The sequence below is a fragment of the Tasmannia lanceolata genome, unplaced genomic scaffold (genome assembly GCF_043159265.1).
Source record: "Tasmannia lanceolata isolate RefF3 unplaced genomic scaffold, GAP_Taslan_0.1 ptg000016l, whole genome shotgun sequence".
In the NCBI taxonomy this organism is placed as follows: domain Eukaryota; kingdom Viridiplantae; phylum Streptophyta; class Magnoliopsida; order Canellales; family Winteraceae; genus Tasmannia; species Tasmannia lanceolata.
Genome location: NW_027518693.1, coordinates 17,081,416 through 17,095,243, shown reverse-complemented (window position 1 = coordinate 17,095,243; position 13,828 = coordinate 17,081,416). Strand labels below are relative to the sequence as shown.

At 39.7% G+C, this 13,828-nt stretch overlaps 1 protein-coding gene across 1 annotated transcript; it reads left to right on the top strand.

The window, feature by feature from the left end:
• The first annotated feature begins 4,154 nt into the window (after positions 1-4,154).
• LOC143848704 (organelle RRM domain-containing protein 2, mitochondrial-like) lies at positions 4,155-13,828 on the top strand. The gene is made up of 5 exons (XM_077357700.1): positions 4,155-4,467; positions 10,922-10,990; positions 11,159-11,265; positions 13,418-13,540; positions 13,617-13,828. Exons 1-4 carry the CDS (start codon positions 4,353-4,355, stop codon positions 13,514-13,516), a joined length of 390 nt encoding a protein of 129 aa, XP_077213815.1. The 5' UTR covers positions 4,155-4,352; the 3' UTR covers positions 13,517-13,540; positions 13,617-13,828.

Sequence of the window (13,828 nt, the reverse complement as noted above, 5' to 3'; positions counted from 1 at the left end):
TTTTTGGTAACTTTTATCGTTTTTGGTAGTCAATTTAGCACCACCTAGAGATTAATATACAAGATTCAAAAATAATTAATGCTTGTCTGGTGATGTGGCACACATGTTCCCTACTTATACCTTCCATGCCATCCTCCTGAAAAAAGGAAAAAATCCAGAAGTAGAATTTGCTTTTTCTGTGTTTCTCTCTTCCCTCTTTCTCTTCTCTTGCTATATATTGGTAATAACAATGACCCCCCCCCCCCAATTACTCTTACGACATTGCCAACCAAACACTACTAATCACTATTCTACCAGGTAAATCCTAGGTAGATCAAACATTATAAATGTTTGTCTCCTCCCTATTGACTGCTTAGACCACTAATCTACAAAGTAACTATTTACATCCAAACAGAGGGAATGAAGAAATGGCGGTGGAAAGAACGCTTTTTCCTCCAATGTCCACCGTACATATTGATTAGAAGGTCTTAGATTGTCAGATTGATGCGATTTTGTGGTTTGTGGGTAATCGTAAATAGAGCTCATAAGATCAACATTTCTTATTTGTAAAATTTTTCAAAATGAAGTTGATCTAGATGGGGTCATCAATTGGGGAAGGCCAACCGTTCAATTGATTGGCCCCACTTTAACGTTTCTTTCTAGACCGTTGGTAAGATAGCTAGGACCATCTGATCAATGTGAATTTCAAGCAGTAGTTCATCCAAGAGGGCCCCATGTTCCTACAGTCTACCTCCCTTAATAAAATGCATTATAATGTCATCTTGACCATCTTCACAGTTTGTAAGGGTTCAACTCCGGTCGGGTGAGTTCGGGTTTAGGCCAACCCTACCCTACCCGAGATAGTATTCCCCGATCTAACCTATTTTTTAAATCGGGTTGGGTTAGGGGTTAATCGAGGTTGAAACAAAAAAACATAACCCTAAGAAATCATGATAAAATTAGAGGAAGGAGGTCGGGTACGGCTCAGTTTGGGTTGGCCAAGGCCTCAACCCTAACCCAACTCAATCCGAGGAAATGCCAATCCAACCCGAACCAAAATCAGGTCAAACCCGTTGGGTTCGGGTTGAGGCCAACCCAAGTTGCACCCGTAAGGTCAGTCTGATTATGTCAACAAGATGGACCGTTCAATGACCGGTCCTACCTCTATTCGTATGTTGGTAGTCACTCTGGGCACTAGGTTTGCATTCCCTACTCTCTCTGTGTGAGTTTGGAGCCACCTCATGAATGAGCGCAAAAGGCATTTCATGGAACTGTCTGTTGCATTAGAGAGCAGCCACCTCATGAATAATGACAATCTGTTGGAAAGTGAGCATGCAACAGAGATCCGCGAAATGCCTTTTGTGATGAACCTAGCAACTCCCTTTCTGCAAAAGAAGTCCCTGCTTTACTTGCAAAAAGATATTCAAATAGAGTCTTCACATTTCAGTGAATTTTGCAAATCAGGTCATGCCATTTGTGACCCAAAATCTCCACACTGGATTGTTATTGACTCATAAAAGACCAAAATTCGACAAAAATTACTTTGAAAAAGACCGGCGGAGCCAGGATTTTACAGTGTGTGGGGGGGGGGGGTGGGGGGGGGGGGGGGCATGGCCACCAAACTAGCTTGGCATGCATGCATTGCCATGCACCATAGAAAAGAATTTAGCAAGTCATGGGGGGCCATGGCCCCCTCAAGCTCTATGTGCCTCCGCCCCATGAATATACCTACGACGGTAAGTGATATACTGATATATTTTGGATAAGAGGGTGGAACTATCATTTCTATATATATACCAGCATTCTTGGTCCACGCCAAGTACGGGTGTAAAAAAAAATGCTCCCACCCCATCAAAATATGAGGTGTAAAAAATTGGGCCCGGCCCTATACATGTAAACAAGTGGAGATAGTGGGGCGTATCCCATCAAAACGTGAGGCAAAATGGTGAGCCCCACCCGATTCATGGGTTTGGGTTTGTGGGACCCACCATATCACAATATATTAATGAGCATCACGGGTATTTGGGACTAGGAAAATGTTATTAGCACTACTGTATTTTGATGAGGGCACTCCTCACTTTATTCTAAGCACGGTATGGCCCGCACCATAGGATGATCCAAACCGGCCAATAGATGGGGCACAGACTAAATAGATTGTGACCCAAAAATCATTTCCATAGGTTGACTCCAACCCTCAACTGAATGTTAGGGTGTTGGTCCTTACCCTCTATAGAACGGAGGGTTAGGATCAACCTATGCAAATAATTTTTGGGGCACAACCTATTTAGTCTGTGCCCCATCTATTGGACTGTTTGGATCATCCTATGGTACGGGCCATACCGTGCTTTGAATAAAGTGAGTATTTTGGTCACAAAATGGTGACAAACCAGATTTGCAAAATTCACTCAAATGAGATGACGCTATTTGCAAATTATTATAAGACTGTTTTTGCAAATAAAGCAAAGCAGAAGACTTTTTTTACAATAACACCCTTATAAGTTTCTTTTTGGAGGATAATTCGCACCCTTGATAACATGAATTGCGTCAGACTTTATCGTTTTTTGACGTCAAACTCAAATCACATTAAAAGTGGGGCGCTGATATTCCCCCCACCACAGGCTATTTTCCCCCGCCCCTGACGGCTGTCTAACATTAAACGTTAGAATATGTCACTTTCCCACCATTTGACCGGTCTCTCTCTCTCTCCCCCCACACACAACAGGAACAATTGGTGGACCCAACAGAAACCGTTGGTGGAATGGTGGGCCCATCTTTAAACAACGTAGGCCCTGCCCATACGACTGTAGGATAATCCAAACCGTCTATTTGATGGGCCATAAACGTAAATAGGTTGCGCCCCAAAATATCATTTCCATAGGCTGATCCTAGCCCTCCGATCTAAATAGAAACTACATCTTATGCAACCTCTATAGATTGTAGGGTTGTGATCATCCTATAGAAATGATTTTTGGGGCACAACCTATTTACATTGTGGCCCATCAAATGAATGGTTTGGATCATTCTATGGAGTTGGTCGTAAAGCAACATTAAGGCCCGTCCACAACATAGGACGTTCCAACCCGTCCATGGTTTGGATAATCATATAGAGTTGGTCGTACAGTAACATTAAGGCCCAATCGTAGGTCCCACTGATTTTTTTCAAATTGAAGCGTACCGTCCACAACATAGGATGATCCAAGCCGTCCATGGTTTGGATCCTCCTATGGTGTGGTTCGTACAGTAACATTAAGGCCCAATTTAGGCCCCACTCATATTTTTGAAAATGAAGTGTACCATCCAGACCATAGGATGATCCGACCCGTCCATTTGATGGGCCATAACGTAAATGGGTTGTGCCCCAAAAGGGTTGGCCCATCAAATGAATGGTTTGGATCATCTTGTGGTCGTACAGTAACATTAAGGCCCATCCACAACATAGGATGATCCAAGCCGTCCATGGTCTGGATAATCCTATGGAGTTGGTCGTACACTAACATTAAGGCTCAATCGTAGGCCCCACCAATATTTTTCAAATTGAAGCGTACCATCCACAACATAGGATGATCCAAGCCGTCCATGGTTTGGATCATCCTATGGTGTGGTTCGTACCAATTTAGGCCCCACCCATATTTTTGAAAATGAAGTGAAACGTCCAGACCATAGGATGATCCGAGCCGTCCATTTGATGAGCCACAATGTAAATAGGTTGTGCCCCAAAAATCATTTCCGTAGGATGATCACAACCTTACTATCCAGCAGTAGATCCTTTAGATTCAACGTCAACTATGCTCCAACCTAGGATCGTTGGCGAGGAACATTATGAAACTGCGCAAAGAGTTAAGCAAACTTCACAACGTTACAAAGAACTATCTATAGAAGTTGCATAAGATGTAGTTTCTATTTAGATCGGAGGGCTAGGATCCGCCTATGGAAAAATATTTTGGGACGCAACCTATTTACGTTTATGGCCCATCAAATGGACGGTTTGGATTATCCTATGGTGTGGTATGGGCGGGGCCTACGTTGTTCAAAGATGGGCCCACCATTCCACCAACGGTATCTGTTGGGCCCACCAACTGTTCCTGTTGTGTGTGGAGAGAGAGAGACAGGTCAAATGGCGGGAATACGTTAGCTAGCCGTCAAGGGGGGAAAATAGCCTACAAGGGGGAATATCAGCGCCCTAAAAGTGGTGCGAATTATCCTACAGAGGATGCGAATTTATCATCACGTTACAAGTCACTTAGCTCGATGGAGCCCTACCTTTTATCTCTGTAGAGAACCCCCTATTTTGAATTTTCTGAGAAGCTAGGGTTTTCGAATCCACTCTAAAGCGAAGAAGAAGAAGAAGAAGAAGAAGAAGAAGAGAAGTGAAAATGGCGCTCAGAGGCGGAATCCTAAAACGATTCCTATCCACCTCGTTGTTCGCATCTCAATCTCCGCCTGCCTCTGCTCCTACTCCTGTTCCTTCTACCAGCCTTTTTGTATCAGGTTATTAGATTCATTCCTCTATTTTGAATTGCTTTGATTTTTTTTCCTCCTAGTTTTTCGGCTGAGAAAGCTTCATCTTTACTTGATTTCGTTCCATCACTGCGCATTTTTTTTTTTCAGTAGTATTGAAAACTCACCGTTATAGATTTTCCCCATTAGATGTAGAAGTGAATGCGAAGTTTTAAGAGATATGTTAGAAATTAGAAATAAGGATGGTCGTGTAGGTTCTACTGTGTTTTCCCCTTGAATTATTGAGTAGGGTTTGCTACCTGTTAAAGTCGCGTACGACGAGGCGTTAGTCCAATATAAGTCGAGAGGTTAGTTAGCATTTGGATGCTTTTTGCTTCTTTGTTTTGTTGATTTTCTTTGTGTTTCTATGTTGGCACTAGAAAATAATTTGGCCTTGTATTATGGTGGTTATGCCTATGTAACTCAGACTGGTAGGACTTACCAACAAGAACCACATTCAAATCTAGGACTGGTGTAGATGGTTCCGAATATGGAGAGATTGCACAGTATGGAACAACAATTAGGGAGACAAGCAATGGTCCTACTCCTGGATTCAACCCCGTCTGCAGAAATGGATAATCCAACTGAACTTGTGCCCGGTCATGATGCTGCCCCTATCACTAGAGCAACCCCTTAGAGCCACTCGTGCAGAAAGTTCGACACCTACCAGGCTACCACTGCCCTTGGCTATGACACACACGATAATTGGGATAGGAATTGACGCGGTTATGGAGATCAAGTGAATGATATCTTTAAGAGAGTCCACATAGCAGCACCCGAGTTCGGAAGTGACACTAATCCCCAGGCAATCTTTGATTTGCTTGCTGCCGTGGATGCTACTTTGATTGGTAACTCAGATAAAGACACGTGTGATGGTGTCAAACATGGAGACCCAATCGTAAATGAGATCATGGAAACTCAACACTCTGACTTGGCATACACTTATATTGAAAGGTATGTTGTTAGCTCTTGTATGTATAAAATATGTGAGAATGTATCTAGATTATTAGTGTCACGCCCCGAACCGTATTCTTAGGCCAGTGCCCGTAACAGCCGCCGCAATGTCCGTAGAGTTACTTCCACGAACACGCAAGGCTCAACTTCTAACAATGCACTAATTTACTCTTAGTAGAATCACTTTAAAATGGTACACCTTTCAGAGCATTTACTAACTATTGCGGAAGCTAAATTTACTTAATTAAAATAATATAACATCTCAAATACAAAAGTCATAATAAGTCTTCTAAATACATCAACATCAAATCACCTCACCACGCCAAATACTGAAGTAGAAAGTAAAAGACTGAAGTAAAATCTCTGAATCAACGGTGTGGCAAATCTCCACTGCTTAGCGGACCTACTAGCGATCCTCATGGTCTGAAAAATGGTAAGCAACAATAATGAGCACAACGGCCCAGTGGATAAACCATAACCGACCAGCTAATACACAGTCACACACACACACACACACACACACACACACACACACATATATATATATATATAATACGATGCAATGTCTGAATCTTGACTTATGCAAAACATGCTTTTCATGTTTCAAATCAATAATATTTCAAAGGAAGTTATTTGGAATGTTACTTGTGAAATAACGTACATTATGAAGTTTTCAAATCCATAACTTGTTTGAAATCATTATCTATGGGTTTGCCAGTCTTCTCTGAGGCCAATGTCACACCTTAGTAGCAAACAAGTACCCAAACGAACGAGGCCACACCACATTGACCAACGTTTACGGGACTGCAGTCCCAAGTGCGCTCAAATATATAATCAATCGTCCTCACCCCGAAATCCATCAGTGATGGCCTGCGAAATCCATCATCTATGGCAAAGGTCACAAATAACCTAGCAAAATCCATCGTCTTATGGTAAAAGACACAAAAGTAACCCAATGAAATCCATCACCGGGGTCGAGCAACATTACGAGCTCCATCTCAACCATGATCTACGTGATCACGTCTAGAGAACAGACCCGATGGCATGTAGTTGGTACCAAATCAATGAAACACAACTCATATTGGCAATTCCATACCAAGACTGGGGCAGGTCTCAATTTGAAGATTATCATTAATTTTAAAAAATCGTTAGGTCTCAAGGTACTTAGGGTATCTTGCAATCCATTTTTCCCAATATGTCAAGGGTATCTTCCAAAGTATATGTTAAGGGTATCTTTCAACTCGAATCGTTATAATGACAACGGTATATTTCAACCCGATCATGTGATTTACCAAGGTTATACTCAACCCAATCAAATTTAACTTTTCTATCCATTTCAAATTTGGATATTGTAATCAAGCTAAAGAAGAACATGTATTTTTGTTTCCAATGTGAAATATTCTTTTCAAGATTTCGTATGCAATTTGTGCATATCATACAACATAGTCACTTTATTTCTTTACAAATCTTTGTTTCCATCCATGTGCAAAACTATGTTATTTCTCAATTTGAAAATACAATCAATTTCTAACAGTACATGCACTATCATGAATGAATCATGTAATTAAACAACATAATATTTACAAAACATGCATAGAGTACATAAATGATCTATTTCATGTAGTGTTACTAAATTCCTTTTCTTTTCAAAAATTCAAATGCATTCAATATACTTTATCAAAGGTCTATATCAATTACCACAAAATTTAATGCCTCATTTCAAGATTCCACGTAATCGTATAGTTTGCTTATATATATCATAACTTAGTGTCATAATACAACTATTGGAAAAGACAGAATACACCAGTAGGGAACGGTCTGCCTACCTCAATTTGTGATAATTCCAAAGGCTCTAGGACGATTTCCAAAGTCCTGAACCCTTCCCTTCTCTCTTGAATGAACAAGATCATCCTCCAAACAGTCTTTGCTCTCTCTCAAAATCTCTCTCTCTCTCTCTCTCTCTCTCTCTCTCTCTCTCTCTCTCTCTCTCTCTGTAAGCAAAGGTAAGGAGCATAGGGTAGTCGACTTCTTTAAATAGGGATGGAGAACTAGTCGTGTGACCCTCCATCTCCCCTTAATGCAAGACATAAGTGCTTTGCACAACTGAAGACCCATTCATTTTCCCTTTTTAATGCCAAACAAAGTTCCCCTTATAAATCACACGTTTTCTCTACTTAAACATGTGCCCCAAGGTCTTCTTCAATATAGTTGAATTTGTCTCATGAAGTTATTCTCAACAAATTAAGATGTCGGGAGCACACACACCTATGGTTTTCAAAAGACTCTCATATCATTGAAGAAGGTAAGCATCTATGTTGGTTTTCTATAATTAATGGCTATTTATGGAAGACCATTCATTTTCCAATATGAAATTTAATTTTTCCCTCAAACCTTGCCAAAGTGGCACTAAAGTTTGGACATTTCTATGCTTTGCGACTCCATTAAAGATGAAATCCCTCCCTTTAATGGCTAATTAAGGTTAGTCTTTCTAAATTCCCCTCTCTCTCTCTAGTAGTAATTGGCAGGCCTCTCTTCCTATTTGCTGCAACTCAAGGAATAGATGCCCAACGTAGGCTAGAATCTTGAAATTTATTATCCAAAATTCAATTTACATATAAGTTTATTTTTTATAAAGACAACCTCATACAATAATCTAAAAATTTATGCCCATCTTTTGATAAAGACACTCCTAAAACTTCCTAACTTGGGGCCAGGTATTACAATTAGGATCACATCGAAACAATGTAATTATTTTTCAAACAATACCGGGAAACATAATGTAATGAAATTAAAGATTGACGGAATAATTGAGTATTTCATAGGACTGTATGCTTGAGGCTTGAGAAGTGAGATTGTATCCCTGTTAGAAGGTGCACTATGTTGCCACTACAATGTTGTGTGTTCAATACTGGCTTGCTGACTAGAAACAAAAGGACTGGAGTGAGATTTTGTTTGCGTTGAAAACACATGCAGTTCCCTCTCCTCTATATTATATTTCTCCTCTTGAAAGTGAATCATTCTAGGTAATTCTTGTATTTTTCTATGTAAAAAATGCAGTTCCCTTTCCTCTATATTAGATTACTCATGGGGGTATCTATATTAAATGATTCTTTACTAATACATCCTACAATCCTTGGTACATAGATTCTTTTGAATGGGTGAAGCATTTGTGTCTGACAGGTGTCAGATTCCAATACTTCTGGATTCTCCGCGACACTTATTGATCTCTTTTATCTCCTTTTTTTCCGAATACTACTACCACAGCTCTACAATTAATGCATGTTTTATAAATTAGGAAGTGAAATATATTGGTGGGAGATTAATATTATAACCATATTATTATGTAAAAAAATTAAAATTTGAAAATTGAATAAAAATATTTTGGTGAATCCACAAATCTTTCTTTTTAAGGTTTGCCAAATCTAATACCCGATATCCGTGTCGGATTCCCACACTCGTATCCGTACTGACTCAACTTAGCCTACAACATCCCCCCTCAAGTTGGTGCATTGATGTCGTTACATCCCCATTTTTTTGTTGTTGTAATTATGGCTTCCTAAATGCTTCTATTAATGTGTCTGCTAGCTGATCTTCATTCATCACATTTCACATACGGGGTACCCTTTTCTATCTTAATTACTTTCCTCACGGAAAGTAACTAACATGCTTTAACTCTCATGGAAAACATGATTAGCAGAGATTTAGATAAACACGATTAGCAGAGATTTAGATATGGGGCTTGGTCTTCGCTGTGCAAATCCATTGAGACTTGAATCTAACTTCCTAGGTCAATAGAGTCTTTAGCCAAATTGACGTGCAAGTTGTGTGAGCCATATCTAATTCTGCCTTTGAGTAAGAGCTGGTGACTGGTGACTGTTGACTGCTGACTGTTTTTACTTTTCCAAGGAAGAGAATATCCATTTGTCTGCTTAGCAACTGAATGGGTCATCCCAATGTCCTTACTTGACTCACTCAGGCTAATGCCCTGGTTGCTAAGCTATACTAATTGACTAACAAAAGATGGAACTGTGTGTGTGCGTGCGCGCGCGCGCGTAATATACAATTCTATAGTAGTTTGTTTTAACTCTTTCCATATATAGGAGGAATTATATGGTGCCCACACATATTTTTCGTAGGACAATTACTGGGTGCTTGAAGTGCAGGTGGGGGTCCACTAGTTTGATTATGTAAATCATTCATTTATTGGGAGTAAACAAGTGGTCCCCTACCTGTACTTTTGCACTGTAGAATTTATTATATACATGGGCCGTGCACTATAGAATTCATTATATACACCCATCATGGTTTCAAAACTTCCCCTTGTCAACGTTGACTCGCCCAAGTCGACTCTCTTTTAAAATTCCTTTGACTCTCCTGAGTTATGACTGCGTCAACCAAGTACTCGTTCGCACCGTGCTGAGTCGACTTGGAATTGCTCTGGCCACGTTTTGGCTCGCATCTAGAGACACGAACATACATGCACCGATTCACAAATACATTGACGTAGAATAAATTTTATTCACACGGGATACATACATAGCCTAATTTCATACAAACATTTATGCAATCACTGCATGATAATAAAAACGAATAAATCCTTCTAATAAAGAAATTCTTATGACCAGTATATTCTTGAATGAAATATTTGATATATGCGCGTGCGTGCATCATTGCACGACCAGCTCATATCATGGCTGTTTTTCCTTGTGGTTCTCCTGCAAATACAGCATCTCATTGAAGAGCTTTCTATTGTTTCTGCTGAATCTTCTAGTAAGGTTTTATCTGGATGCATAAATTGATGACGAATGCAAAGGCTAATTCTGTGACAATTTTCTTGTTACTGCCAAATGACATGTTGTACATGTTATTTGTGTGTGGGGTTGTTGGGGATGTTGATCTGGTGGACCATCACTAAACTGTACAGGGAGACTGGTCCCATGCTAAACAGGTGATTCTAATCCATCAATCATATAAAAGGGCTTTTTTGGTGTTTTCTTCTAAAAGTTTTGTACTTATGATATTTGCTGATCTTGATTGAGTGGACATGGTCTGTTCAGCATGGAACAAGTCTTGGAAGTATGGTAGAGATGCAATTTGGATTGTTTTTTGGGATTCGGGTTGAGCTTTCATCTAAAAATCAGATTGAATTTAATTCATTTTTTTAGCGAAATCCCAAACCAACTCCACCCCGTCCTCCTCCACGCCAAAGTCCAACTGTATGTTTTGCATTTATAGTCGACCAGCGAGTAGAAAATTAGTCCTATTCGTGCAACATGGCTTTAAGGGTGAATTTTAAGTCAAGTCCATAGATATTTTCACAACCTTGTATAATTGTGACATGAACTAGTCATCTATTTCATCCCCGTATTGTATTATTGCGAATTTTGCATCTCTGAATTTTCATTTAATTTGAGTTGCTTGAATAATATCGATAATGGTTTGAGATATTGCACCCATTATCTGATGTCATTATGCAAATTCGTGTTTACAGGGCTCAACAAGAGAACTACATCTGAGAAGCTCCGTGAAGCCTTCTCTAAATTTGGAGAAGTTGTTCATGGTTAGTGTTTTCTTGTTTATGCTCTTTGGTTTGTGCCCTGCAAAGAGACCTGGTTTTGACTCCATAGACCAAGGAGCTAATTAGAATTGGAAAATTTATAGAAGTACTCGCATATTTACATAAGAAAACAAAAGTTTATATCATTGGAAATTTCTGGCTGTGTTTCAGCTAGGGTAGTGACTGACCGAGTCTCAGGATATTCAAAAGGCTTTGGGTTTGTCAGATACACTACGATGGAAGAGGCAGAGAAGGGCATAAAGGGAATGGACGGACAGGTCACATATCCAACTCTCACGTTTTCAGTACTTAACAAGATGTGTAAAACGGGTTTCACTACTTACTGAGCAAATTAAGTAACAATATGATCGTTTCTTTACTGTGTGAGCATATTGCCATCAAGTCAACTTGTTCTCTTCATACAGGAGAGAGAGAGAGAGAGAGAGAGAGAGAGAGAGAGAGAGAGAGAGAGAGAGAGTTAATAAACATCCATACTATGGGATTTGCTAGCGTCCATCGCAGAAGGCATTTCGCGGATGGGGTGTTGCATGTGAGAGCAGCCACACCGGCTCACTTTTCAGCAGATTTTGTCGTCATTCATGATGTGGCTGCTCTCACATGCAACACCCCATCCGTGAAATGCCTTCTGCGATGGACGCTAGCAAATATAATGAGGAAACTTGGGCGGTCCCAAATTCCCTATGTTATTTATAGCCTTATCCATGTAGTTATATCTATATATACTATATATAATAAGAACACATGAATGGTCCTGTTATTTAAAAACCTTGTAAAAATGTAAACTGGCCTTTAACTATGAAATACGACTAATATATATATATATATATATATATATATATATATATATATATAGAGAGAGAGAGAGAGAGAGAGAGAGAGAGAGAGAGAACATTTCAAGTTACCTACACACTAGCTTAAAATACAGTGGGGGCCCACATTGTTTGGGTGATCCAAACCATTCATTTGAATGGTCCTCACATAGATAGGGTGTCCACAAAAAATCAGATCCATAGGATCATCCCAACCCTACAAACTATGGAGGCAAAATGGACGTGTATAAACCTTCACAAATTAGTCCATTTTTTGCCTCCATAGTTCGTAGGGTTGGGATGATCCTATGGATCTGATTTTTTGTGGACACCCTATCTATGTGAGGACCATTCAAATGAATTGTTTGGATCACCCAAACAATGTGGGCCCCCACTGTATTCTAAGCTAGTGTGTAGGTAACTTACCTACACAAGTGTGTAGGAAATGTTCTCTCTTCATACACAAGTGTGTAGGAAATGTTCTCTCTTTAAGCTAGTGGGATGATCCTATGGATCTGATTTTTTGTGGACACCGTATCTATGTGAGGACCATTCAAATGAATTGTTTGGATCACCCAAACAATGTGGGCCCCCACTGTATTTTAAGCTAGTGTGTAGGTAACTTACCTACACAAGTGTGTAGGAAATGTTCTCTCATATATGAAATACCTTATAAATTTAGTTTTCTTCTTAGCTATTTAATATCTTAGATTTTTATGCTACTGCTCCGTCTCTACCTCGTAAAAAAGTAAATCGTAAAGACGGGTATATTTGTTGGAATAATATTTGTGCATAGTGCTTGCCTTTTTCTTAGCTCTGTGCGACCGTAAAATCCCTACTAAGTTGAAGGGAAAGTTTTATAAGACAGCTGTGAGGCCAGCCATGCTGTACGGCTCAGAACATTGGGCCACCAAGAAGCAGCATGTGCATAAGATGAGTGTAGCAGAAATGCAAATGCTTAGATGGATGTGCGGCCACACAAGGTTAGATAGAATTAAAAATGAAGACATTCGTAAAAAGCTGGGGGTGGCTCCAATTGAGGAGAAGATGAGAGAACACCGCTTAAGATGGTTTGGACATATATTCAACGTAGGCCTTTGGATGCTCGGTGATAAGAGGCGACACGTGCCAAATTGATAGAGTAAAAAGAGGTAGGGGCAGACCGAAAACAACTTGGGTAGAAACATTGAGGAAACACTTGATAGCTATGAACATAACAGAAAACTTGACCTTGAATAGGATAAAATGGAAGAAAATAATCCACGTAGAAGAACCCAACTAGAACCAGGATTAGAGCCGGGTAGATTCCTTTTACCTTCTTCATGAATTTTTTTCTAAAGGATTCATTTAGCCGACCCCAACTAGTTTGGGACAAAGGCTTTGTTGAGTTGAGTTGAGTTGAGCTTGCCTTTTTCTTATTAAACAAGTGTATCATTCTCAAATTTGGAAGTTGTTCTAGTTTCTAAATGGATTTCAAGTTTATTTCTCATCAGATTATGAAATTAAATTCATGGCATACTATTTTATGGTTGTATCAGTCATTTCTGAGCTGATAACTTAATTTTCCTTTGATGGCATGGTTTGGTTTGTGCTGGTGCAGTTTCTCGATGCTTGGGTGATTTTTGCCGAATATGCGCGACCGAGAGCTCCTCCAGCAGAGCCATCGCCATCCGAATCTTACCCGCAGACCTCCTATTGATTGTTTGGATCAAAATTTAGTCATGTAAGTCGCTGAACATCTTGTCGTTATATTATTTTAAAAAGAAGAGCTGAGTACCTATGGGGATTCTGTGCTACAGGGCGAACTGTAGAGTTTTTGGCATTGAGGCAATTGGTTTCATGGCTAAACCTCAGCTGTTTTTGCTATTCTACATCTTCAGATTCCCTTAAAGTTTGGACAGCTACAGATATGTGCACTGGCCTACCTTCTATCAGTACATTTTACATATAAATTATGACTCTTACATATAATTAATAGTTGTAGAAAGTCATGTGAAAGGTTACTTCTCCA

Excerpts from the sequence above, each read along its gene's own strand:
- LOC143848704 (XM_077357700.1), top strand. The coding sequence starts at position 4,353 with ATGGCGCTCAGAGGCGGAATCCTAAAACGATTCCTATCCACCTCGTTG. Across the intron at positions 4,468-10,921 it reads TACCAGCCTTTTTGTATCAG|GGCTCAACAAGAGAACTACA; the intron begins GTTATTAGATTC and ends TCGTGTTTACAG. Across the intron at positions 10,991-11,158 it reads ATTTGGAGAAGTTGTTCATG|CTAGGGTAGTGACTGACCGA; the intron begins GTTAGTGTTTTC and ends GCTGTGTTTCAG.